This window comes from Pieris brassicae, chromosome 8 (assembly GCF_905147105.1).
Source record: "Pieris brassicae chromosome 8, ilPieBrab1.1, whole genome shotgun sequence".
Classification (NCBI taxonomy): domain Eukaryota; kingdom Metazoa; phylum Arthropoda; class Insecta; order Lepidoptera; family Pieridae; genus Pieris; species Pieris brassicae.
Window position 1 is genome coordinate 5,139,418 of NC_059672.1, and position 27,979 is coordinate 5,167,396.

A 27,979-nucleotide genomic window follows, 5' to 3' on the forward strand; every position below is an offset into this window, starting at 1 on the left:
ATTGTAAGTTTGTAATTACCTCTACATGTCCATGTTATTTATTACTTAGTATGAATCAAGTCTAGAAAGGCTGTCAAGTACCCCATATTTATTGTTCGCGATACTGACTGCTCCTTAGGTCTTTTTAATTAAATAAATTCATTTAAACAATCTTCGTATAAAACAAGTGTCTCCCCATCCGTTCGCTTACATCTTTTAAACTATACTTTCTTATTTCCCCATAAGCAGACACGCGGTTTTTTTAAGTTAACTATTTTAAAAAAAATTCGTTATTTCAATGTATTTTTTTTATTTAAGTTTCGGTACTGAAAATATGGATCCAATCTTTGAGGGAGATAGGCCTAGATTTAACACTAAGAATAGCCTTTACATTGTAACATTGAGGAGCCATCAGATGCTTCCATTATCAGGTTTTTGTTTGTCCATTGGACATAGGCCTTCTCCATCCGGTTCCACTTGGAGCTAAAGGCTTTAAATCTTAATGCAAAACCATACACTTATATACATTATATAAAGCCGAATAAAGAACTCCCCCCCCCACCTTTTTTGAAGACTTTAAAGTACCCAAGAATCAAATCGTCACATTTGTAAAAAAAAATATATGAAGGTAAGGTGAAATTGATTTTTTTCCAGGTTTCCCGCTTTATATATTATGCGACAATCAGTAAAGTACAAATTGTGTTACTTACTGGATTCTTTAACACCTCTGCGAAAGGTCTCGTACAGTGTGCGCGTGTCGTCGTGAAGATACCGCAGGAATCGGCCATTCTTTGCTTCTTTGTAGAATTTCGATACACGAACTAATTCTGGACCCTGAAATAATTACAAAGTTAATTAGATTGAATTTTCAATATATTAATTGACTGTGTTATAATTGTAAAATACATGTGACATTATATTTAGTGAACCATAGATGTAAAACCAATATCGTTTTTTGAAAATAAATAAAAAAAAAATTGAATGTAAATTGAAGCTTATATACATTACATATACGAACAACCTTAATACCGAAAGTAGGATGTTAATCACTTCCGGTCACTACAGGAAACGTTAAACTTCCCAATAATATACTATATTACAAACAGCTGTTCCGATAGCTAGAAGGATAAAAATGTCGACTATATTTAATATGTTTCATACGTTGTAAGAAGTATGAATAACGCACATAGAAACAATTGTGCACGGCCGATATCCGAACCCACAAACGAATTGCGAGTCCAGTGCAATAAGGCTAATGCTAATAAAATGCTGACACAGAAATGTGTCTGACAGGTCATCCTAGGTGGCGTTAAGCATATAGAGGTCGTTGTTCAGAACTGAATCCTTTTAACAAGCGGACACCCGGTACGGGTTTGGTAAGGTACCGGTACGGGCATAATCCATTTAAATATTATTTTACGTTGAAATCAGGAAGATATAATATTAAAGATTACTAAAATTCCCTCAATGTCAAATTAACTAAGTACAGTGGGTCAATTATAGCGTCTAGCACCTTTTTTTAAATTCATAATATTCATGAAAGTTAATGTACTGTGTCATTAAGTTCTGTTAACTCTAATCAAATAAAAACTTTCGAAATATTATAATAGAAGAGAATAGAATAATATATATTCTATATTTTTTTAGACATTGACAACATTGTGTTTACCAAAACACTGTATGAATACTAATTATGTATTATCAACTACTTAGAAGAGCCCCAAATTCGTTAGTATTACTAACTATTTTTATTGTTAAATAGATTGCGCCTCACGTGTGATTCATGCCTTTAATTTTAAAAATGTCGGAATTCCATACAACCACGTCCCATTAATGGGATGTATTCATAGCAGTTGCCCAAATTTAAACGTGTTTTTGTCTTGGTATATCAATGAAGATGGATATAGAGTACATTATCATCTTACAAAAGTACGCTTAATTTGTTTAATATAACCTTTAAACGGGTTCTTTAACAGGAACTTTGATAACCGTATCGCGGCTCCGCTACGGGAACTTCCGTTAAGTGGCACGGGTGATCGATTTTCTATCACTATTAAAAGAGGGGTGCGACCGAAACAATTAATTTCCATTATAAGGTTTGTTTCAATAGGAAATATTTTTTGGCTCTGGTTTTGTATTTTTAGTAATAAAGTTTTCATAATATAAGTACAGATTTGTTACGTTATATAAAGCCTTCATCTGCTTGAATTGAAAAATTACGCTAGTACATTGTACAAAAGCAAGTCTTATTTCTATTTCAATGCCTTAGGTTATCTTCCTACTAACCTACCTGATTTAATAACACCTAGTACTAATATAAGTTCATAGTTAATGCATTGATGCAAACATTAAATAAGAAAAGTTTATGAATGTTTGGATATTTCGGTTATAATGCATCACCAAAGCCAGAAATAAGGCTACATTAATTCTCGAATACGACAAATATTTTTAGAATTTATTCATGTGGCTGAAAGACAAGGTTGTAAAGAAATAGACATCATTTTAAAATATTGTGTGGACAGTTGTGCGGTCACACGAGCGTAGTTATTTATAACAAAATTCGGTACATAACACACATGCCGTCTGTAATATATTTAGATCTACACGATTCGTCCTACTCAATATCCCTTAGAATGTTTTAAAAGAACAGTTTTATTACTTTTATCACGAATAAACGATTTATATAATTGTATACTAACGTCCGTGATTATGGTTATTCATAGTTCGCAATTATTAAATACTTTTGATAGTTGTATAGTTGTTTATATTTCAGACAGATACGGACAATGAAGAATACTAAACTGAGAAAAACAAAGGGCAATGTTAAACTAATAATTACATATCTACTTAGACTTTCACTACAAACACAAATTTTAATACGCAAAACAAAAGAGGAAAAATTGATAACATAATATTCATATTAGAACATGTAATATACGAGTCTACAAGAATACTATTCACGGCGGTTGGCCATTCTTGCATAAAAAATAGTTTGTATGAAACTAGTTTGTAGAAAAAGAACATCTCAATTGATAATCTAAAACTATAACAGGAATACTTGACATTGTAAAATTTGGCTAGAGCTGTTTCCGCATAACATTAGTGAATTCTACGGCTCATGGTAGTAAACAATTTTTTTTTATGTTTTAAAACGTAGGAGATAAAATTCAGAAGCACTCAAGCGTTTTAAGATAAATCATTAAATCAATAAAAACATGCGTATTTCTGAGTTGTTTTATTACTTTTAGAAATAAAAAAAATAAAACCATATTGCTACATTATCGTTTTCAACGCTGTTAAATATTATAAATACCAATTTTCATCTAGAAAAATGAAGTAAACTGCTCTTGAAACAGATTTAGTTCTTGTGCTGAATTAGGAAGAAAATAGAAGTTAAAATAAAAACAGCGTTTGTTCATGTTTTTACCGCTACAAAAAGATTATAAGTATGAGCAATATTTTTCTATAATAAAGGGGGAAAAGAGCCCACGAGACAGCAAATGCTAGTGAGGTGGCCTTTGAGGGAAATCAGTATGTATCTATTAAGGCCATGCACGAAATAATTTGTTTTGAGGTAATTTTTTTAACTAGAAATTAGAGACCTCCTTTAATCAACACATGGAGGAGGGAAGTTGTGTAAATGCATAAAGGGAAAATGTATGTAATAAACTTACAAAAAAATTGTTGAAATTCTTGAAAGTTGGTTTTTTCTTGGTTTACTTTTTTGCACACACAAGTCAACCATTACCTTTGCTCATCAAGGCCCACTAAAACCTCTCACAACATCTAGGTATTCTTATAAGGTACATAGAGACTTAGATTGCAGACATGAATTGAATATAGCAATATTCATACAAATTATACCCGCGCATACCCGCTGGACACGAGACCTAAACACACGTTTCCTAAAAATGATGTTAAATTAAAACTTTGTAAAAGTATTTTCCCAAATACATGTGTCATTAAAGCTACATTGTATGAGAAATATGAAGTAGCATTTTTGTCACCTTACTCGTAGTCCCGTGACCGAGGGGTTTGCCAAAAAAAATATCATTATGAAAAACTAAAAGATACGTTATTGCCGTACCGTGAAATAGTAATGTTATAGTTATATATTAACGAACGTATAAAGAACGGTGTAACTTGGCTACGATATTTAAAAACTGTTAGATTTGGAGCTGATAATTGATTACTGGATGAACTTAATAAAATTTACGCTAACCTACTCCGAGGAGTACGGCTGCTAGAATAAATATGTAAACATAGTTTTAAATTGTGAATCTAATGATCCGAATAAGAAAATCTGTGTATGTAATAATTATCAATATAATTTATGTGCCGATAACCAAAAGCCACATTTTCAAATTATCTTAATTCTGGAGATATTTTTTTTCAAACCCTACACTAAGTATTGATTGATATTGATTTGACGGTACTAAAGATTATTTAATAGGATACCAATTGAAGTGTAGATAAGCCTTCTCTCTTTCGTCGGTAGCTCATGTAGAACCGTCGCGTCGTAGTCGGTAAGGAAACACCTGTTTCCACCACTTTCTGTGCAACCCCTTATGCTTGCCGATCCAAAACATCGAGTTTTGTAAATTATGGAATTAATCTATTATATATATACTATATATCGAATCTATTATTAAGTTTTTCAAAGATAATCTTTTTGCTCAACATGAATGTTATTATTGTTTATAAAAAACAGGAAGTATCTTGTTTCATTTCCTGTCCCGATGTTGGCAGTAAATCAATTGATAATTTGCGTTGATTTATTTTGAATTTTCACAAAATTTATGTTTATTGTGAATGCATAAATCTTTGTCTGAATTCCATTAAGGACTTCATAACTCAGTGGTGTGGAAATAAACATTTCCATCGACGCAATATTTATTAACATAGCAAACACTGAGCTGATTTAGGAACTGTAGAAGTGCGTGCCACTTTTAATAGATATTATACTTAGAATATAGATAGAGACCACGAGGAATGTTCTTAAATTTAATTGACTAACTTGTTATTATTTTAACAAATGTATCTATGGTGGGCCGCAACAACTGAAACTGAGTTAGGGCTGCTCTCGTCATTGTGGCCATTTTTTAATTCTATTAGGAAATAATATCTAAAGTCTAAACCGCAGACTTTGCGTCATATGCCTACAAACACGAACGTTATTTTGGCACAGATATCGCCGCAAAGGTATTATAATATATAACGCTATCTCATATATATTCACATATACATAACGAAAGTAAATCTTTAAATTATTTACACGTATAAGTACAGATCTGCTTATTTCAAATACGCTAGAAGGCACATCTATTTCCATGTCGTCATTGGTATATCATTGGTGCCTAAATATACTTTATAATGTACTTACTTTAATGCTATCAGATTGATCAAGAAGACTGATTGGAGGTCGAACAGGCGCAACTCCTACACAGCAAGTACAGCACGTCATTTCAATAAATCACATTTAGTCACAAAAACCAATATCCATCACTATTGCGTAATCGTAATCACAATTATGTTTACTTTTTAACTTCTGTGTCACTTTCGCTGCAGAGCTGTAAAGACTGACATCAGAGCACCAGGGTTGCTCTTGCTACAATGAGTTAAAAATATCGCTCGAAGATGCGCAGTGCCAAATGTGTTTGTATTGGACATCTTGAACTTTGGTACCCCGTTATAAGGATTCATTCGCGAGATTTCTGTATTAATATATTAGCCTAGGTCATTAGGGAATTTCGATCATTGACCGTTTCGAGTAAGATGTGGAAAATGGATTAAATTGCATTTAATTGAAGTTACACAATATTTATCAGACACCTTTTTGTAGCTATTTTACTGTTCATTGCGTTGAGTACAAAATAAATCAGGAAGCTACGGGCGGCCTTACCTATTGCTAACTAACACACAATTGCGCAACCCTAAGAAGAAAAGAAATCCCGAGGGTGAAAGTGCAAGAAGTACGAAACAAAGTAACAAACAAATGCATCACAATTAATGCAATCAAGAAAAACTCAAAACTATTATTTGCGAATAGACCTAAAACATCTCATTAATTCATTTATTCACACTTCGTTACCTTATACAAAACATACACATAAAAAAGCAGGTGACATAAGTTATTAGACAAGAGGCGGCCTTATCGCTAGCAAGCGATTTCTTCAAGGCAACCCTAATGTGGAACAATAAAAAAGGAACACCTACAGAAGTGCAAGCAACAAAAAAGAACACGTAACACTAACTATAACTTAAATAAAGTATAATGAAAATAATAATAATATGCATAAAGAATAATGTAAAAGCTAATCCAAAGGTTAACTTGATTAGGAGAATAATGATAAAAGATTTTGCAATAAATTGATTTATTAAGCTTTTGTAGATTTTCACGCACTAAATATTTAAACGAAAAATCACGTGCATAAGCTTAGTTTAAATTCTTATCAATCATAGACCTATTAATCGCAATCGCAAAATATTTTATCTGTCATGAACTATATTATCATTTTCGTCTGAACATTCAAATTACTCAACACTTGTAGAAACGTTTTTGAAATGCTTCCACGATTTAACTTGAAAAATCGCATCGCATGAAAGACATGCTCTAAATGTCTACATGGTCTAATGTCAAAAATTAAACTAAATACGTGTATTTACAAATAAAATTTAGTTACAGAATTTTGCAATTAGCTACTTTAAAATATCCCGAATACATTTTCGTACTTAAATTTTTGTTTTCTTTAAAAGCATTTAACGATCAAAAATTAAATATGACAGACACATAAAAACTATATAAATTTTAATTGCACCGTTTCCACTGAAGTACTCGTCTAACTCTTTTCATCATTGCGTAAACATAATTTGATGGAAAGAGACAAAATAGTACAGTGCAATAACACTGATTAGCAATGTTTATGTCTATAGTAATCGAATTGACAATTTCCGCACCTCATTATTACATAAGCTACGTTCCTATACTACAGGTTTAATATGAAATAGCGGTTTTGATTAATGTGATTCATCAATCATACGTTCACATACAGCTGTCGGAAACAAGACGCACCTGCTGTGAAGCAGAGACCAATTTATATGTTATATATTAAAAAGTACTGCGATATACACAAATAACAATAAAGTACCTAGAAAAATCCCCAAAGTAGGCGGAAATAAAACGATTCTGAAATCAGCTAAGGCAGGCACGTTACTATTTTAGCAAATGTAAATGCTGTTGTTGTATTTTATATTAGTTATTGAAACCTTTAAGTCAATTTTGGACAATGATTTCTGAAAGGGAAGCTCTCTATTTACATCATCTGGCATTTTTTATTATTAATTGTTATCGTATTTATACGTATTACGTTACGTTACGTTATAACGGTGACGTCCTAAAAACAAAGAACTCGTGTGTCAATGTCACCTGTTGCAAACACATAAACGTGTCAAAATATTCATTGCGGCTTATAGTAAAAAGTTTAAATGTAGTCTCAGAACTTCCTATTTCAAAATGGAACCGAAGGTTGTAAGTTAAATTTGTTATTGTTTTCGCTCAATATTTGTAGTAAGAGCATAGGAAAAAAACGCGTATACAACTAAGGACTTTGTTTTTTTTTAAATATATATTGATCTTTTTGCAGTGTTTATTGCTTATTTTGCAAAGATTTAGTCAAAACATTAAGACATGTATGTGATTAACAGTATTTTTTTTAGATTTAACTGTCCAATTACTTTTACTCTTTTGTTTCTTTTTTGATAAAAAAAGAAAGAGTAAACATCAGTTGTGATGAAAAGAGACAGACTAAGATAAAATTGTGTTCGTCAATATTGTTGCACATACTATGTTTTAGCTACTTCATTTCTATATACAATTGTGTAATGTAAACCTTTTGCATAATAAGTAAACATCATAAAACACTTACTGGTTCCAATAAGCTTTGTTCGTGTAATGTAACGAGTGGCTTCTCAGGCTTAGGGCGTGTGGTGAGGTAGAAGGCCGACGCTGCTGCAACGCCCGTGAGTGCCAGGGCTCCAGCTGAACCGCCTACCATCCAAAGGTACTGGTCGATTTCACTCACTGCAAGAAACATCAATAATGTATCTTAAACTTTTGACTAGTTACGTTTTTGTTCGGTTACCAAACCTAAAAATTTACTCTGGATTAAACTTGATCTATACAGCGAGACGACGACAGAAATATCGAGTTGAGAAGTCTCTTAAATTCTTCATACATGACAAATTAAATGAGTTATATTTTAAAAAAGGCAAATTCTTTTAGAACCTTAACAATTACGTCATTTTAATTTTCTTCAACTAGTGCATACTTATCTACAATTGTATTTGTATAGCATAAATGCTATATACAGTAAAAATATTTTATTATAAAACAACACGTATAATCAACACAAATCAACACCTATAATTACTGAAGTAAGATGAATTGAGCTTAAAAATCAATACTCATAAAGCAGGTCAAAATAACTCATTTATACAGCAATCATTCCAAATTACGATTCAGGATTAAATTCCGCGATAGCCTTTTTAAATCGAGGACTCTTCATTTAACAAAATTATAGAAAAAGATTGATGTTCTACCAGTAAATTAAATACAAAGCAACGAGGTATTCCAGAATTTTCATTTCCGTGACAGCAAGACAACACATTAATTTAAAAAAATGTGCTTTGTATGATACACCTTAAGGCATTCTTATAAAGATTTCCCTTGCTGATAGAGGATATAGTATAGACTCTTATGCCTTGTCATATATAGTATAGACTGATTTTGCAAGCTAGGTATCAATTTGATTGCCAACTAGGGTATTCTGAGGTTTCATTTAGTTTTACACTAATAGTCATTCAAGGGTAAAATAATAATTTATTTCGTATTATCAATGATATTTCATATTCATTCTAAGTGTATTCAATATGTAGATTATTTCGTAATCCAATTTCTTCTAAAAGACATATATTCCTAATCAGTACAAAACGACTTACTCAAAGTACTGTCGACTGCGTTATGACTAACCAATCTCCTTTATAAGGAAATGTTAGCACGTCAACTTTCATGACTTAGCTATCATTTAGTTCCTGGACTGTAAAGTGTGCAAGCAAGTTTAGAAAGTGGTTAGGGGCGTAACGGCATCGTACCGACGCGGGCGCATAGATTTCTCGGGAATCTCTCGCGTTTTCCATTGACACACTTTTCCAGCGGCATTAGTGAAAACAAAGAAATCGGAAAGATTTCACGATCACACAATGCACTTTTGATTTCTATCAACGTGAAGCAACCGTTTCATGTGTTAGAAATTAGGGACAGGGTTATACTCGAAAATCAATGTCGAAATGTAATGTTTAGAAGGGCCCACATGTAGTTGAAGGCAACGTAAGGTCGTATCGACCTCGGCACCTTGTCTTTGAATAGGTACTGATTTCAAAAGCTCGAACCTTGGTTACCTACTCTAATTTCCCTTCATTGTGAATTCAAAGCGCGTTGCAAGCCGGACGGCCCTTGAAGGGACGATTTAACGAATAAGTCTTTAGCATTTGAAATAATTTGATAGCTTTAGTAACTGATTGCAAACATCGCAATGGAAACATATCAAAACCAGCAGAATCAACAAAATTGCAAAATGACGATTCGAAGTAAAGACAAAACAACAAGTTGGCGTTTTGAGAGGTTCTCAATTTACTTACAAATATTTGTAAAAACAAGACATAATATTTGTAAATACGTCTGTTAATACAGTTATCTTATTTAAATATAGCTGACATAACATTAAATTTGGGTCATACATGTTTATTATAAATCCAATTAAAAGGAAATCAGAAAGTGTAATCGTTTAGTTCTCGGCAATTATCCACTAAATTAAATTGTACTCACGTCCACTGCATTGGTTCCACCAAATCGTCTTCTCCTTAGCACTTTCAGTCTTCTGTGTTTCATCAGTCTTCTTAAGTTTCTTCTTCAATTTACGACATTTTTCCTTAACACTAAACTCAGTCTTATCCTCCACTTTGTCCTTTTTACCGTTGAACCCAAACTTTCCACTACCCATTTTGATTTCTCACAATTATATCGTCAATATATTACTCCATGTTTTTTCTTCAATATTACCTAGTATGCATACAACTCGATTGTCATAATGATACGCTTTACCGATAATTTTGTTGGAAGTGAGTCGCACTCTACATTACTAAAAGGTTTTATAGTTTTATCCGCGAAGGGCTTTGGCCTTGCGAGGGTCATTAGCTTCGCCATTTGATATCTAAAGCATAATCTACCTTCTGATTTCATAGTCTTATCTAAACGCAGATATTATTTAGTTTATTTTGAAGTTCATTGCTATACTTTTGCTATCTAAACAAAAGACTATGTGTATTCGGTATATAATTTAAATGATTCTTATGAAAATTCAGAATTATGATTAAAGGTTTTAATATTATGGTAGGAAACTGGATTTTTTAAAACTCAATATTTTCAACAATGCACTGGCTACTGCCTGCATCGACTTCGATAGGTTTTACACGAATTTATTCGAATTATCTTTTATCTTAATACAACCGTTTTTTAAATAGCTGGTTATCATTATTACATATATGTTTATTGTACAAAGATGTAAACTGATAAGACTGTTGTATTGTTATATAGTGAGGAGTGTATCCTGCCATTCATAACGGCATACCTTGTCACACAATAACATTTGCATTATTGGTTATAGTACCTTTATTTCTGTATAATATTCAAGAATCTTTTTTAGACTACGTTATACCACAGGACTTATATTAGATTCAAACTGGGAAAACGTCTGATAATATTTAATCATTGTTTATAAACTTTACTGCTTTGTTTAAATTTAAGCCGAAAGCATTTCATTATGCCTGCACAATATTTCATACAAAAATAATCCCAGCGCTTAATGCGTATCATGTTGTTGAAGCAATAAATCAGAGGCCTATTGTAGGAGTAACAGGCGGGCATTCAGCTTGCCAGTACTTGCTATTTAGTACAAAATATCCGGTTGAAACTTCATATATGAGGTTCCTATATTATAATTGACTCAATAACAACTTAATGTGAATTGCTTTAATGAGGCGTAAATTATCGTAAACAAATAAGTAAAACGAAATCGTTTTTTAAAGTCTCAAACTTAAAATTTGACATGTATTAAACTGATTTCTAACAATTACCACTAAAAATCTATAAATCGTTGAAAAAATTGCGAATAAACAACAAAAGAGTAGAGCATGTACATCAAGCATAATTTAGTTTAACTGGTTTCCGCTAACGCTGCACTTAACTGTTGTTCCAACGTTTATAACTGGTACTAAGTACATGAAACAATGAAATTATATGTCCGATCGTTAGTTTTAGGGTCAAAAGCTATTGCGGTATGCTTTGCTCTATAATTTGATATATATGTACTTAATAGTAAAGCGACGACAATAGTAGAATAATTACCGTTGTCCACGCTTTATATTAGCTACACATTTAAGTATATATTTTCACAATCTGATACCCTGATACCTCTTCAAACAACGCAACGAAGCACGCTGGACTTTCAACCCTTCGTTGTCGACATCCCTAGGTGCCGCCTTGCACTATTTGGTTCGTGGTTCCTTATAAAAACAGCAAAGCAGTGGAACTCATTGCCCCCTTCCCACCTACGCTTCATTCAAGCGGCGGTTTAACAGGCATCTCCTGGACAGATGTGCCCTCCATTAGGTCACATCTCACTTAACATCAGGTAGGATTGTGGCCAAACGTCTATCCAGTTATGTATAAAAAATGTCAAAAGGTACAGAAGACAGATTTATTAAGGAAATTGATACAGACAATACGAAACCTGGGGTGCTAGGAACTCCGCTACACTAATATAGGGTTTGTGAGATGGCTAGTGAAAATTGACCATTACAGATAACATTAAAATTAACAATGAGCAGTCCGCTATAGCTTTTTGGAACTGAAAACCACACATATGCATCATTCGAAAAACAGCCACACATACACTAGAGACACTATTTGGCACTACTATCTGCCTAATGGGACGTATTTCCAAACGATTTTGACTAAGGATCAACATAGGGTTAAAATCTGGCACTCGCTGACAGTATAAATGTCCACCGACACATAGGCCCGTTTTCTCCGTTTTATATAAAAAAAAACATCGTAAATCCTCTGAACAACGCGAAAGATGAAATACTGTTAGCTCTATTGTACTGTAGTTGTTAAATAGCGTTATAGATGTCAATGACCTTTTCATTTTGATAAACTCGTCAATTCTCAGCAGTTTTTACCAAAGCGAGGTTACAGTTAAGGTGTTACGTTTCCGAACCGTTTTAATTACCTTACAGTCACGTAGCATGACTTTACCGTTAATGGAAAGTGATATGATGGATTTATAGAGGTTTTTGTACGATCGATTTCAAGGTAATTTTTTTACTGATATTATTCATTATTGAATGATCTCGTAAGGCCATAGTATACGGAAAGTTTTTGAACTCTTAGTAAAAGTACTATTACCAACGCGATGATGAGTTTTGGATATAATTAAATTTATAGCAATTTCGTTTTTATCTAATCTGTAATATATAAATAAATTTACTTTTTACTATTTGTTTTTCATGTATCCAGTATCAGTTAAGTTTATTTTTTGTTCCTGTTTAGTTTCTTCTTTATAACTATATGCAATATGTATTTTTGCCTACCTTATTTAATTTAATGCATTTATTTAAACTTATTATTCTGGAAGAGATCGCTCGAAAGCGATACGGCCGCCAGTTGCCCTCCTTTTAATTTAATTATGTTCAATTTTTATATTGTAATGTAACGAAGTGTTAATAAATAAATTTCAAATATTTTTTGCTTATACTGAAGATAGGGGACGATTGATCGTCTTAAACACACACTACAAACTGCAAGCAAAATAAAATCGAAAGTGTTAGAACCGAGTCTTAATAAATCAATTTTGCACACGACTTTCCTTTAAACACAAATGCACTTCCTAAACGTGCATATCAATGAGACACCCACACAATGAGTCATATATTAGAACTAGGTATAACCAAAAGGTAAAAGCTAAGAATAAGCTTTTGAGGGCTTCAAATAAATGTCACTATTGTAAACATAAGAAATGTTTTGTAAACAGTATTACGTTTTAGTGTTAATGACCCCAATCGGTGTTCTGTTCGTACAACCAAAATATAGATTTTTTTAAACAAACACAAACAGCAAACGGTAAACAGGCAGCTTGCTCACGTGATGTTTAGTGGTACCGTCGTCCATAGACAAACTTCACATTGCCTGAGGGCTCGCAAATGCGTTGGCGGCCAAGAATTGGTACGCTCTTTTCTTAAAGGCTCTTTCGTGGACACCTTAAGGGATCCACATAGTGATGGAGCGCGGCAATCTGCCTTTAATAACGCTCAGTTGTGGAACGACTGATGGTAGGACGAGACTTTGTAATTGAATTAATAATTTACACCCAATTTTCGAAAACACTGAAAGTGTGTAAAAAAGGCATAGCTACTGAAAACTAGCTGAAATGTTACAAATGATTTGAAATTTCCCCCACCTTTTAGGGATTATTGTACTATTCATTAACACTTGTTTTAACATTCAACCACGTTTAGCTTGAGATTCAGAAACGAGACTTGTGCAAACTAGGACTCCCGTGTATAAAAATCCAATATATTTTTGTATTGGAAATCAGATTTAGGTCTGAATCCTACGCTCATATCCCATCGCGTCCACAATCATTTAAAAATGCCTTATATTTATTATGGAGATGTATATACGAGACAGCAGACAATGCTTGAAGCTATAAAAATTGAATTCCTATATAATAATAAACTTAATAAAAATAATATTACTTTGGGAGAAGTGTTGCCTTATGCGTGCAACCGCAAATTGCATTACAATGTCAAATGATAGTAAAATAAATCATGCATTTTATGTTCACGACTCAAGCCAACATACCGACTCTTTAAACGTGGTCTTAAACAGTTCTATTCGTTCTAACCTTAAGCAACCGATTACGTGGTAAGTTGATATTATAATGAAGATTAAAAGTTTGTTTGTGAGGTCCTCCTTGATACTTTGGAGCTACAATACAGATATTGATAATTACCAGTAGATAGATAGCTACATTCATCAGATTTTAGGCAATCTGAGTTATTACTCACTTCTATTGAAGTACTTACTTCTATTGAAGGGATAGTTTAAATAGTATTACAAGTTCAATATCATTGAATGACTTCCGAGATCCAAAACACCGTATCTTTCTGTAGGACATCCTTATACTAGTAGGAAATATATCTAAGAACATAGTTATAGTTTAGTTAATAATTTAAAAAAATTCTAATAATATCTCGTAATACAAATCGCTATGTTAAATTACGCGAATATAAAATGAATACATTATAGAAAAATGCAAATACAAATGCACGATAAAACCCAATTCAATGAACTTGGTTCTAAAATGGCAACAGGATACATTTAATACTTCTCGGGAATAACCTAGCAGACGTTTCTAAGAAGAAATTGCAATTCTCTTATAAAAATTACAACCATAAATAAAAACTGCCTTGCGCTGTTAATATAATTGAATACTAAAAAAAAATCAAGGAAACCAGCGCATTCTTCAAGGTCCGGACCTCAGATTTATCTTAGCAAGTGGGTAATCATGTCTAACACACGTCAACTTTTTGGGACTAAGATATGTCGGTTCCCTCACAGTAGGAGCGATAGTTAAATACGCACTTAGGAAGTCCATTGGTGCATAGCCGGTAATCGAACCTACGAACTTAGGCATGCGAGAACGATGAACCCCCTAGGCAAACACTGCTCTATCTTTTAAGTAAAATACAAAACATTATGAAAGATTGTTTATGTTTGTCATTTCAACATACCTAAGAAAGGCAATAATTCAAATTATGTCGAATTTGCTTTTTTAAATTTTTACGATTCATAAAAATACATCAGTCTTATTGCACAATTATTCTTCCTTTAAATCACAGCGTAAACATAATGTGAAACAAAAAGAGACAAAAAGGAATAAGGAACTATAACACCACCTACATATTCAAGCAAGGAGCATACTGAGTTTTAAAAGCCCGGCTACGCACTTGCGTCTTTGCCTATTGGCAGTGTGACGGCGGCGGCATGAGATAAGCCGTCCCGTTTGTTGTGTTCTATAAAAATCCATATACCGAAAACTAAGCACTTTTTACATCACTAATCGTGATCAATAAACTTCGTTACATTTAAAACAACACATATTTACTTTTTGAGTGAATGTAATCTTTTATCTGCAAGTCAACTCACTTAAATATCATAAAGGCTTTTAAGATTGTCGTGTGATATAAACTCAAGTTTATAAACAAAGAAGAATGTAAATTATATGCGGAATATGTATTTTTAGACCAGATAAAGTAGCTGATTGCCATAATTGTCGCTTTAGCAGTATAAAAAAGTTTATAAAAAGAATTAACTTTACAGATATCTGTAATTATTTTATCCATAAGCTGAAGGAACCTTTACAACAACATTAATTTATATTAACGGTTGTATAATTCGCCAAATAATCGGTCTGATTAAATTTAAGGCACAAGAGCCTCTGTTGTTTCATGGCGAGGCTTGAAATCTATCGTTTATGTATATATTTTTTTATTTTTTTACTAATAATGTAAACCCTTAGTTTATTTGTTTGCCGAAATAAATACGACAAAACAAACATTTGCCGAATGCATTTTCGTAAACAAAACCTAACGTTGCAATAATCACGCTTGCGGACTTACAACAAAACACGATGCGGTATCGTTACGACATTCCAGACCAACACAAACATAAAACACTCGCTCACTACTCAGTCGCGGGCGCAGATTTACGCGCGGCCGTTGCGGCGGCAGTCCGATGCGACAATGCGCGTCCATGTTGATGCCTGAACGCCTCCCCCGGTCTAGCCACCTCTCTCTTTTGTGTTGACAAGAATCAGAAGCTGACGAAACTGCTTGAAAGCCTTTCCCTGGTACTATGGTCGAGGTCTTCAACGAAGATTTACCATGCGTTTATGTCAATTAAATAGTACACAAGTACAGACAGTTCCCTTGTAAGTAGTGTTATTGGACACTTTCTTATATTAAAAATCCTTTTTAGTAAATTCGGTTAGACTTAAATTAATTATTAGTTAAGGCTAGCTTGTAGTGTTAAATGATGTCTTAGTGCAGAGGATGTGATAAAAAAAATCAAACTGCCATCAGCTCAAGATTGTTCTAAAGTGTGAAATGTATAATGCGCTTTTGAATCAATCCACAGGCCATGGCGAACAACTGTGAATATAATAAATCATACGAATGTTCTTTATTATTTTTGCGTCTAAAACTACTTCATTTGCTTACAAATAAATATGTCTAAGCTCGGCGAAACATTAAAGCTTTGTTTCAATCAGACACTCACCACCTGCGACATAGCAACCGCATATTGCTTAGCAACCAGATATGTCAAAGTACGGCCACTAGCTTGTTATAAATACAGAACCTTAGAATATATAAATAAATTAACAAGTAAAATATAACCATCATCACGACGCTACAGACCAACAGACCTTGGTCTAGTCGAGCAACAAACTCCACTAGTAGTCTGTCTTAGTAGTCTTCTGCTTTGCCACAAAAAAAAAATTCTAAATCTTTGTGTTGAATAAATAGTCCATCCATCAAAGCCCGTAGGATATCACGTAATGCTAAGTGTGAAATGTAAGCCCTCAAATAAAACATACCTAGCTAGTAACAATAAAACTACAAAAACCACGATTGTTATCGACGCAAATCGAACAAATTGATAACAATTGTAGTGCATAAGTCAATTACTACAATTGAATTCAGATTCGAGGCCTTTTATGCCGCAAATACAATTGGCCTTTATTGCACTGCAAATGCTTCACAGTTAAATGACTTTGGTCTGAGGTAAACGACGATGGTTTATAATTGTAGCGAATTCAACCTAAAGGACTGGTTAGATATATTTCAATGTCAAACATTTCGGAAGCGGAAGAAAAGGTGAAATTACAACTTGTTATAAATGTTTACAACGCTATCGGAAAGGAAAAATAGTGAATAATAAACAATATTTCCTGTTCCAGAGCTTCAGTACTATTAACAGGCGTGTTTAAGACTTATCCTAAACACGGAATCTTAATTCAGAGTCGCTACTTAGTGATATGTTCGACTCACGTATGTCAAAAGTGTATTTAATTTGAGGACTAGAGTGCCAACTAAATTCTTTATCAAGAGTCTGAGAAGGTAGCACTTAGAGTCAACTTAAGTTATTCAAGGAATAATAACTACTCATTCGATGACACCTAAATACATAAGTTACTTATGGTTATGTAAACCATACCATGTAACCTAACGCTATAAAATTTTGAGTTGCCTCAACACATTCACCTAATGTGAAGCGTAAACATTATGAAAATACGTGCAAATATTATCACAAACACTATGCATGTCACGGCAGCAAAACAAATAATATTTTGCATATGCAAGGGCGACGAACTAAACATAAATTGGCAACGTTATGATCGTACAAATTTCAGACATGACACACCGTGGTGCTTTGATGCTGCAATGTTATCTGTCTATATTTATATAACACTGATACTGGCTGATTGATGAACGTTGTAAGGGGTTTCAATATGACCACTTTCAATCAATAATATTTCATCATAACTAAATAACTACTCTTATCTTCTACCAAATTAAAAAAAATAAGAAGGGCTAATGCCAAATTTTTGTCTCAACGGCTGTAATTATTTACATAATATAAATTTAGCAGATGGTCAAAGGCTTTCATGTCATCATATAGACAATATTATATAATCATACTTAAAACTAATAAGGGAATAAATTTTTCTAATCACAGGAAATTTTATTTATTGTTCTTTAACATATCCTTAATTTTAATGATTACCTATTGATCTCCAGGCTACTTAGAATGCTATGTAGAATGGGTCTTTATGGACCACAGGACTAGAATCCTAGTCATAGCCCATAAATGTAACTTTTGTCCTTTAACATTTGCGAAACTCTTGCAATGAGCGGTAAACTTCAAATAGGCTTAAAAGGTATTTGTTCACTACAAGGTTCATCGTTACAGGATACCTGTGTTTACGTAAGGTATATAACTACTTTAAGAAGGAATTTTCAAATATGAGAAATACATTTTAAAAAATTCAAAAATGTTTGTGTTGTATTTTGTTCGCAAATATGTAATTTATACAGTTTTCAAGATCTACGGGGGAGCGAGTGCATATCGTCGATTTAGTATTACATTTTTTATTCAACTTTTAATGCATAATTCAAATTTATAATTAATTTTATAATCTTTTATTATCAGTGATACTGTTGCAAATGTTTATATAAGGCAAATATCTAAATGTAACATATATATACATAATTTGTCTAATCTAATTATATAGTGACGTAATAATATTAATTTTTATATCTATTTACGGGTTTTATTGCCCACTACTAGTTCAGACTCTTTAATCACGCACACTACTTTGCTGATTATACCATAAAAGTTGACAATTGCAAATAAGTTGCTAGTTCTGTTTTCGTAGCCGGCTGTAACTCTAAACATACCGCATTGTCTTCATATAATAAAGGGGTTAATTAAAATATTAAGTTTAATGAAATTTAATACATTCCAGGTAAATTAAAATTGTCGTAATTAAATAAAAAAAAGTATTTTATTTGGCTTCTGCGTTCGATAATATGTCTTTGCTTTTATTTATTCTTACAGCTAATTACTGTATTATCTGCTAGCTATTACTTGATTGACTATGCGACGATTGATTACCGGCATGACAATTTAAATCTACAAGAGTATGAAGAATCTTCCCTGATTTCAAATTGGAATATATATGTATTAAATAATTAAACACAAAAATGTGCAATAGATATATATATCTATTGCATATAGATATATATATATATATATATATATATATATATATATAAATATAATTTAAAGATGTAATCGTATATTTCATTATTGTTTAGATAAGTAACTCTTCTAGTAACAGTGCAATGATTGCAGTAAATGTGTATTTAAAAATTAATACCGTTTTGGGGGAATAACATCATGTTGTCGAGTCATTCATTTCCTTGAGAATCCCTCCCCAGTATGATAAGATTCCCAGCAGTTCCGTGTGCCTCGTACGAACACGAATTTTATCTGCGTAATTCGCATCGTCGTGTCGTATAAAAATTCCTCGTAAAAAGGCCTGGACGACGTCGCCACACCCATTTAATGATATTTCAGTTTATATCTTGTAAACTATACCCAAAACTCAAACTATTAAAAATTTATATCTCGATCATCCACGAAACGGAGAAGATACGTGGTATCTTGTGGTGGTGGTTTGATGATAGACTGAATTAAAAAAAAAAAACAAATAGTACTAAAATTCAAGTAGGTTTACAATTACAATCTACTTTTTATATATTTTTAGTCCTAACATTTCAAATTGGGCCCTACTAAAGTACTTTTTGCTATTCAAAGTTTTGTGTTGAAACATGCCAATTAACAAATTCAGCAACATATACAATACAAAGTCAAAACAGATTACATTGTTAAGCAAAATATACGAAACAAAACACGTAACTCAATTAAGTACATGATAATACAAAAGAAAACTGTTTAACACTAAGCAAACTACAACTATTTATAATTAGACAAATATATAAAGTCAAAGTATTCCCGCTTCCTAAAATATTTTCTCACACCCTCTTTGGTGAAGTGGAAAATGTCAACATCATTATAAATTGTACTGTAGTAAGCTAAATCACGAAGCATTGGCAAATTACGCAGATAAAATTCGTCTTCATACGAGGCACACGGAACAGCTGTGAAAATCTTATCACACTGGAAAGGGATTCTTAAAGAAATTAATGACATGACAACATGATGTTGTTCCCTCACATCTGTATTAATTGTAAATACATATTTAATTCAATCATTGCACAGTTACTAGAAGAGTATACGCTACAGCTACCAAGTATTTGTTAATGCTATGTAATCCTAAAAGCAGATTAATTGTTAGACAAGGCATAATAAAACAATTCACAAAGTCGCGTGCATCGACTTATATTTTAAATATTTCTATGTAGATAATTTGTAAAGATTGATATGTTAAATGCAATGTAAAAGCGTGGGAGTTCGTGATCGGGCCGAATCATGCGGCAACGATGACGCATCATCACATGCAATTACTGTCACCTTCGACTAATTACATTCTAATCAATTGAATATTTATAGAGACGATTTAAATATTTAAGTGCTAGACAGCGTGAATTATTGGATCAGACATAATATTATTGAAATATGTACCGTACATGTTCAAGTTTCTTATACTAAATTAATTTGTTAATTTATTCAGTTTAATGTTTTATAAAGTATATAGTTTTATACCTCCATAAGTTACATACGTAGTTCATTTACTTTTAAAGCCTACTTCAAAAAATACGGAGGTTAGTCTTTTATATTTTTAATTACGTCCCTGATAAACGAAGTTCATAGGAACCGATTTGAAATGTTTAGAGTTACGAACTCTAATAAAAAAGTTATTGCATTACCTTGACTTGCAAAAAATCGAATCCCACTGAGCCATTGCTCATAATTAACAAATTCAGTTGAGCGTTATTCTTTAAAAAACAAAATCCAACGTATTCAGACAACAATAGAGTCGACCGCGCCAAGAAAGACGATGCCAAACCAAAAAATTTAGATTCTTTCGATACCCGCGTCTACGACTTTCAAATATGCGAAGGATAAAACCAAAAACTGTCCCATTCTCAGAATCCACAGGCTATTGTTTAAGCGATCTTACAATAGCATCATTAGTTTTATGAGGTCAACGACTCTCGCGTATGATAGACAATGCCACGCTGTTTGAATTAAAACGTATGCACATGCAGCGAGAAGCAAGGACAGCCTTGAACCTGCCACTGCAGTTCAAATGGACGCAATACTAGCCACCAGATCGCAAATGTACAATGTTGCAAGTGGAACTGTATTGTATATGCGGTGGAATTTTAAATTTATATATTTGAAAATCGAACTTTAATGCAATTCTTCCATTATTTAAACAGACGTCGATTAAATTATCATAACAATAATATGTCATGTCATAATATAATGAAAATCGTTATAGTGTTATCACACGACAAGGTACAATAGGAAATTGGTTTCTTGTTAAAAAAAAATTGAATTCGTCAAATAGACAGTCACTTAACTTTATCTTAAACTATCAAATATTATAAAAAAAAATATTTAACTTACATATACTCAAAAAATAGCCAAAAATATTTCTATATCAGAAATATTTTCTGGTTTTCAAATTATGTTTGGTATGTTCATTATTATAAATAAATATACTTTCTATATATATATTTTACTTAAAGAGTGTAATTCGGGAGAATTTTTCTAAGTTTTGCCGGACTGTGTTCACCTGAAAAATCAATGTCTGTCGAAACAGATGAAACAAATGATTCGAGTAGGCACAGAACAGTTTTATTTTTTTTTCTAAAACAGAAGACAACGGGTCTGATGTTATGTGATACCTCCGCCCATAGACACTCAATGAAATGTGATGGATCTAGGACGGAATCTAGACGGCGAGTGCAACGCCAGCCATTAAAGAATTTGTACGCAATTAATTAATTACTCAGAAATCTTAAATTATGTTGAAAATCCCTCACTCATCCATAATGATAGATGGTCATATCAAATTTATAGTTGAAATTAATGATTTCAACAGAATAGCGAAACGTATGGAACCAGTAGGTTGTTAGGTCACTGACCTAACCGGTCGAGAGCTTAAAGCATTGTCGAGCGAACGGAGTAAGGCGAATCTGGCCCACTTTGGGATGTCTATAATATACAGCACTTATTGAAATTTACCAATATTAATATAACAGCCATAGTTCTGGTTTAGGGTTTGTACTGATATACTTTGACGGTTATTTAAATTAACTATCACTATATTTTGGTAATGTTCCTAGGCATGATCGGGGCAGTACTAGGTTCTCCTTATTGTACTCGCGTTTCGTGCGGTGAGAGAGATTCGCGGAGCCCATTTTTGTTCCATTGTCTGCGGTGACGGTCGGTGGGCCCAGCCTTGGTTTAAACATTCTTGCAAGGCATTGCGTTTTAAGCAAGAACGCTGTGATGCGACTGTCGGCGACCGTAAAAAAGTATTTCAATTTAACCCCAAGAAGACACAAGACATATCGAATAACGTTCAGTTTTGCGGTCATTTGGAAGGGAAGGTTAAATTAGCCTCCAAAATGTTTGATGTGCTCAGCAAGGCGAGACAGTAATTCACTCTGGGCTATCGCCTGCAACTCTATAAAATGCAAATTCCGCCCCATTGGGACTACTGTTCTCACCAATGTGGGGTCTCTCTATATCTTCAACCGCATCTAACGCACTCGCGAGCCTTCTGGCAATGTGAGTGTCCATAGGCGCTATCATTTCTCATCAGGTGAGCCTCCTGCCCGTTTCCATAATTCCCCGTTCTATATAAAAATATATCTGCAAAACAGTATCAAAGCAACAAAATTTAATTTTGTATAGCGGCAGATGCTTGAAAACACATTTTGCTAGAATGATTTAACTAAGAGATTTAGATGGATAAACAAATCGTAATTATTCCCGCCCTTTGTGTTTAGTATGGTCATATTAATCTTCCATTCACGGTTAGTGTGTCGAATAACGGCAGTCAGCAGATGGAGTTAAGCGTATCTACCGAGAGTCAATGATAATGTTCCTAACAGATATGTTACAATGGATAAACGCCGAAAGAGTTGGTGCCCCAATTTTAATTTATGTTCGATTGTAACTCTTAATATCATGAGGACTTGTGTGTTACATAAAGCAGAACATAACATTAAGTCCAAATTCGCTTAACATCTTAGAATCCACGAAAGGCGGAATCAACGGCGCATTTAAAGCCACGAAACAAAAATAAAAATTTGAGGCCATAACGATAACGATGTAAGTCAAATCTTTTATGTTTCAAGGTATATCAGTAATTATTATAAGTTAAAGTTCTTATTTCAAATTAAATACGAGAATCAGACCCGCCAATAAGTATAACTCAAAACCATATTTTGTACATGTGTTCGTTAATTCGGAATTTGGGACAAAAAGCGCTACAATTTACCATGGTACTAATTTCATTATCTTTGACAATATACTAGAGCCTGTATCGAACACGCTTCAAGTTGTGTCATGAGCAGTTATGTGATGCTTTTAACCTACTTATACGATAATTGAACAAAAAACACATCGCGCCGAGCACGAGCGTTTCCAAACACTTTAGCAGTTCATTTAATTTTGATAACTTTATCTATAAACAAACATTTTTATCGAATACGGTTTGAGAACATAATAGTATTTGCGTTCTTAAACCCACCCGATATATAATCGCATATAAATATTTATTAAGTCAATCAGACTAAACAATATTTTAATCGCTTAAATGAACTTATGTTTTTAGAACATTGCATCGCAAAAGCATTACGCCCATTTGTCGTATAGCCTTTATCAGGCCTCTAAATTATTATGTCTGAGAAATAGAAGTGTATTCTGACTACATGCTGTTGATGTATGTAGTAATAAATATTTTTTCAGTTTTTTACTTTTTCCATATGTTAGAATATCCTTTACTTATGAACACTCAAGTAGTACGTCAGAGACCTGTGGCAGGGAAGCTTCGCTCTTCTTTAAATTTACAAAGTTTCAACAAGAGTAAGAAACACAATTGGTTTTAAAACGAGGGTAGACCGTACTGTAAAAATATATGAATATATGATGATAACTGTGTAATTAACAAATTTTTTAGTTTAATATTGTTACTAGTACATATTACAATATTAATAAAACTGATTTACTGCTAGTAGTTTGCTTCTCATAAACATGCGTCGTAATATTCGTTTCACTACAATACAACGCATCACTAATTTGGCTAAATGATAAAAAATTTACCGTTTTCGACGCCGTTGTATAATGAGAGTCATTCGTAATAAATGAGCTTTAATATATCTACCAGATATCCCGTCTATCCCTGACTGATATAATTTCGTCAGTATAACATTAAAATCACAGTATTTTAAAACCCGAGTGAAATTTAATAATTAATTTAGTGTAAAGATAATTTTGCTTCCAGGCGAGGTTAAAACGGCCGAAAAGTTTCGCTTAGATTATAATACTAGGATGTATCTAATGAACTTGCTAAAACGATATCAATTTACATCTTAATAAAACCTCAGAGCAAACCAGATTGGAAACTAATCAAACGAGTGACCTCGATATTGCTATGATAAAAAATAGATTCACAGTTATTTATCTATCATATTTGATGCAGGAACAATCTGGGGTCGTTGCTCTTTCGCGATGTGAAGTGACCAAAATGGTGGTATTCACCAAATAATTTTTGTCAAAAACTAGTTTCGCTAAAACCGTAATCTTTTAGGCTGTTCACCTGTTTAAATTGCCTAGTAAAGCACATGTTAAGGCCGTTGACCTTATAAAAATTGTGTAGGCTTCAATTAAAGCTGATAGAATTTTATTAATCCTTTTAGCAGTAAAATATTAAGATTATTTTCTCTTTATTGTGTATTCCGTTGACATGATACGAACACTCCCTTGCGGCTCAGTTCTCTTCAGCTTTTTATTGAGAGTTTCTGCGTTTGTTTGAACGTGCTAATCTCACGAACTATAGGTATAATAAACGAAGGCAACTACAGAATTAACCCTGTTTAAACCGCTGCGTAGCTCGTAAATAATTATCTTCCGACTATTTACAAAATTAATTATGTTCACTAGACTATTTTCACAAAACAGTTTCGCTATTCTTGTCATTAAATACAGTAATAATCATATTTGCTGATTACAGCTAGCTTTTGTATAGTTTCAAGAGAAATCTTTATTCAGTGTAAATCACAAAAATCCTACATAAGACAATGACCTTTTGACAATGATACCTCATCCAGCCGTCTAATGTTGCACTACTTATTTACATTATGCTCGAATCCGGTCTGAATGACCCACAAACCCGGTGCACGGGTCTCGTTGACCGACTGTGTATAATTGCATCGGGTGCAATGACCAGATCTTTCACTTCACGTTTTTGACGGGCGTGAGATCCATTACCTAAACTATATCGCTAACAGCGCCTATAAAGGCAGACATAATAACGCATTTTTATAATATTCTAGCGGCTGTCCTGGCTTTACACGGCTGGATATAATTTTTTCTAAAATTTAACTAAAACTAAAATCTTCTTTATAATATTGGCAAAGTCTTTACTCAGTGATCTTTCTCACTAACGTTCAAATCTAATGTTATAAGCCAACCCGTGGCTTAATAGTTAACTCAAACTGTCGCATAACCCGAAAGTGCCGGGTTCAGACCCGGAGACAATATTTTCGGATTTGTAGGTTAAAAAAGCTTAAAAAAAATTCACTTAAATGGTTACGGGACTTCATAACAAGCCAAAATACCAATTAATATCTCAGACCAATCTGCAAACATCACTGCCGTTTCCTTATTCAACTTTTATGATGTAGATAAAATGTAGCCTTTAAGAGTCAATGACCGACATTGTATCTGTTTTGAAAATAAAGTTTATAATTACTTAAATGCAATTACGAGACCTTGGATATTCATTAAAAATGCGTTGCTACTTGTAGGTACCAATTTAATCCCATTACCGCGTCATTGCATATGTTCATTCTTAGATGTCTTTTTAACACTCTTATTGTCTTTGGGTGTGTAACAAAAATTAAAGTCATGAATTTCGTGCTAGAGATTCCTAGTTTGTTTAATCGCGCTTATCAAATGATCTTTTGTGTATATTCAACTGGATATTGTGGATTCCCAGTCCCAGAGGAGCTGTAATATAGTGTGCTATTACGATTTTTACATTCGTGCCTTGGATGAACAAACTGCGCTTGCTCGGTTCATACTTCTTATTGGATATCCGTCCCACCCACCAGAATATGAGTTCATTCTCCAGCGCAAATACACATAAATATTTGTAACTATCATGTAGTTATATATAGCAACTTTATTAAAAATACACGTTCTAAAAGGGACCACCCGGTAAAAGAAGTGCGAGCAGGCTAATGAGAAAGTGGGCTGACGCCTTGATAGAAATAGCAATATGATAGACACATATGAGAAAGGGTTGACCTAGGCGAGTAACGTTTGACCTTTGCACCTAATTGGGCACCTCAGAAGTTGGGCTCGCACAGCAGGCCCTGATGACGGAGACGCGAATTAAGGGAAACTGTTAACGCGCCTCCAGTCCATAGCGAACAGATGGGGCTGTTGGGTTTTAGTGGGTAGGTGTCCATTGCACCATACGGACTGAACACCGAACTCCCCGCGTCACTTTTAAATCGTTGCCCCGGCGCTGGGGTCAGTAAATTGATTTTTCAACAATAAAAAAATGGCGAGTAACGTTTAGCTATAATACTAACAACATTTGAAATGGAACTAAGGACTACCATATCTGAACTACCATATCCAAATATGGTAATATAAAAAGACTTTATTGTTATTATAAACCATAAACAGCTATTATTAGTAGCTCCATGATATGAAAATAAATGTAACAATACATTCTTCAACTATTTGAGGCATACTGAACGTTTATTAGCCTGTCACGATAATCGATACAGCCTGCGTGTCATAAGCAAATAATTCAGGAATTTCCGTCGGCTGACATTGACCTTAATAACCAACCTCAGTGATTTTTATATAACTTTTTGATAACTTGAATAAAACCATAGAGGAAAATTCACCTTAAATTAATGTAATTCAGTATCTGAAGTTGGCTCTTAGATTCGTTAGGCACAACCAATATTCGGGTATAACTGACTTTACAACATTGAAAGAACAAAGGTACCTTACCTTACAAGGTCAGTTATTGAAATATATTAAATTCTAGAGGAGCGCTAAAAGTTTATCTAAAAGTTTTCGGCAAAGCCAGCGCAGTGTATCTAATTTTTGAAATTTTGTTTGGCGAGGGTATTGATTTTAATATATTAGTAGTAATAAGATTATATATATTAGTAGTAAGGGGAAAAAATATAGTCTTGGTTACAGTGACTTGTTCATCAAATATATTAAATTGAGTGCGTTTTGATTTAATTCGCCAAATAGTTCCTATAAATATTTTTATTAAATTACTTTCATACAAATATGATGAAGATTATAACTTTTAAAGGTCATACATAATTGAATATCTGTTATATATACCACTGACTGTTATTCTGCTTATGTATAATACGTATTCTATATAAGATCAATCATTCGCTTACATTTTGACATTGTTCAAATCTTGATTAGCTGCAAACCTGTAACAAAATGGCAAAATGAGTAACAATCGTTATACACCAGAAATACAAATTTATTTACAAAAAATGTAGAAAAACAATAAATTAATTTCATAGTATTGTCTTTTGTTAACATAGCTTTTACACATTAGGAAAACACTTTTAAACCGGATTGAAGCTATGTATTATTATTATAAACTTAATTTAAAAATAATTAATTTACATAATTTTAAATTTAAATTTTTCTGCAAAACACGCAAACGTCCGAAAAATTTAAAATTATGTTAATAATTATAAGTTTATAATAATAATACAGATTCAATCCGGTTAAAAAGTGTTTTCTTCAATAAATTTCAATTAAATTGTTATAATAATGTTGTTTCTGAATACAAAAGATACTGTTTATACTAACAGATGATAAACATTATAATACATACCAATAAACGAACTCTTAAGGAAAACTAAACACGAATAATACCATCACAGCCGTGGACACTATCGCTAAGAATAACGGTTAGTTCATATGTAAACACATTTCCATATTTAATGTTTAAAAAAGTGGACTTTGATCATTAAGTTATGCGTTTTCCGAGGG

The 27,979-nt window shown here is 33.0% G+C and overlaps 1 protein-coding gene across 5 annotated transcripts in view; it reads right to left on the minus strand.

Moving 5' to 3' along the window:
- The window catches only part of LOC123712961 (long-chain-fatty-acid--CoA ligase 5), a 43,017-nt gene that overhangs the window by 12,989 nt on the left and 2,049 nt on the right, over positions 1–27,979 (minus strand). For 2 of the 5 annotated variants that reach the window (XM_045666380.1, XM_045666379.1), the window contains exons 2-4: positions 27,370–27,405; positions 7,905–8,059; positions 690–813 (exon numbers count right to left, since the gene is read on the minus strand). In XM_045666380.1, the coding sequence (XP_045522336.1) occupies positions 690–813; positions 7,905–8,059; positions 27,370–27,379 (289 nt within the window). In that variant the 5' untranslated portion in view covers positions 27,380–27,405. Of the gene's footprint in view, positions 1–689; positions 814–5,362; positions 5,579–7,904; positions 8,060–9,862; positions 10,097–15,777; positions 15,892–27,369; positions 27,406–27,821; positions 27,872–27,979 lie in introns of those variants that run through there. The other 3 variants (XM_045666378.1, XM_045666376.1, XM_045666381.1) reach the window with 3 other exon arrangements.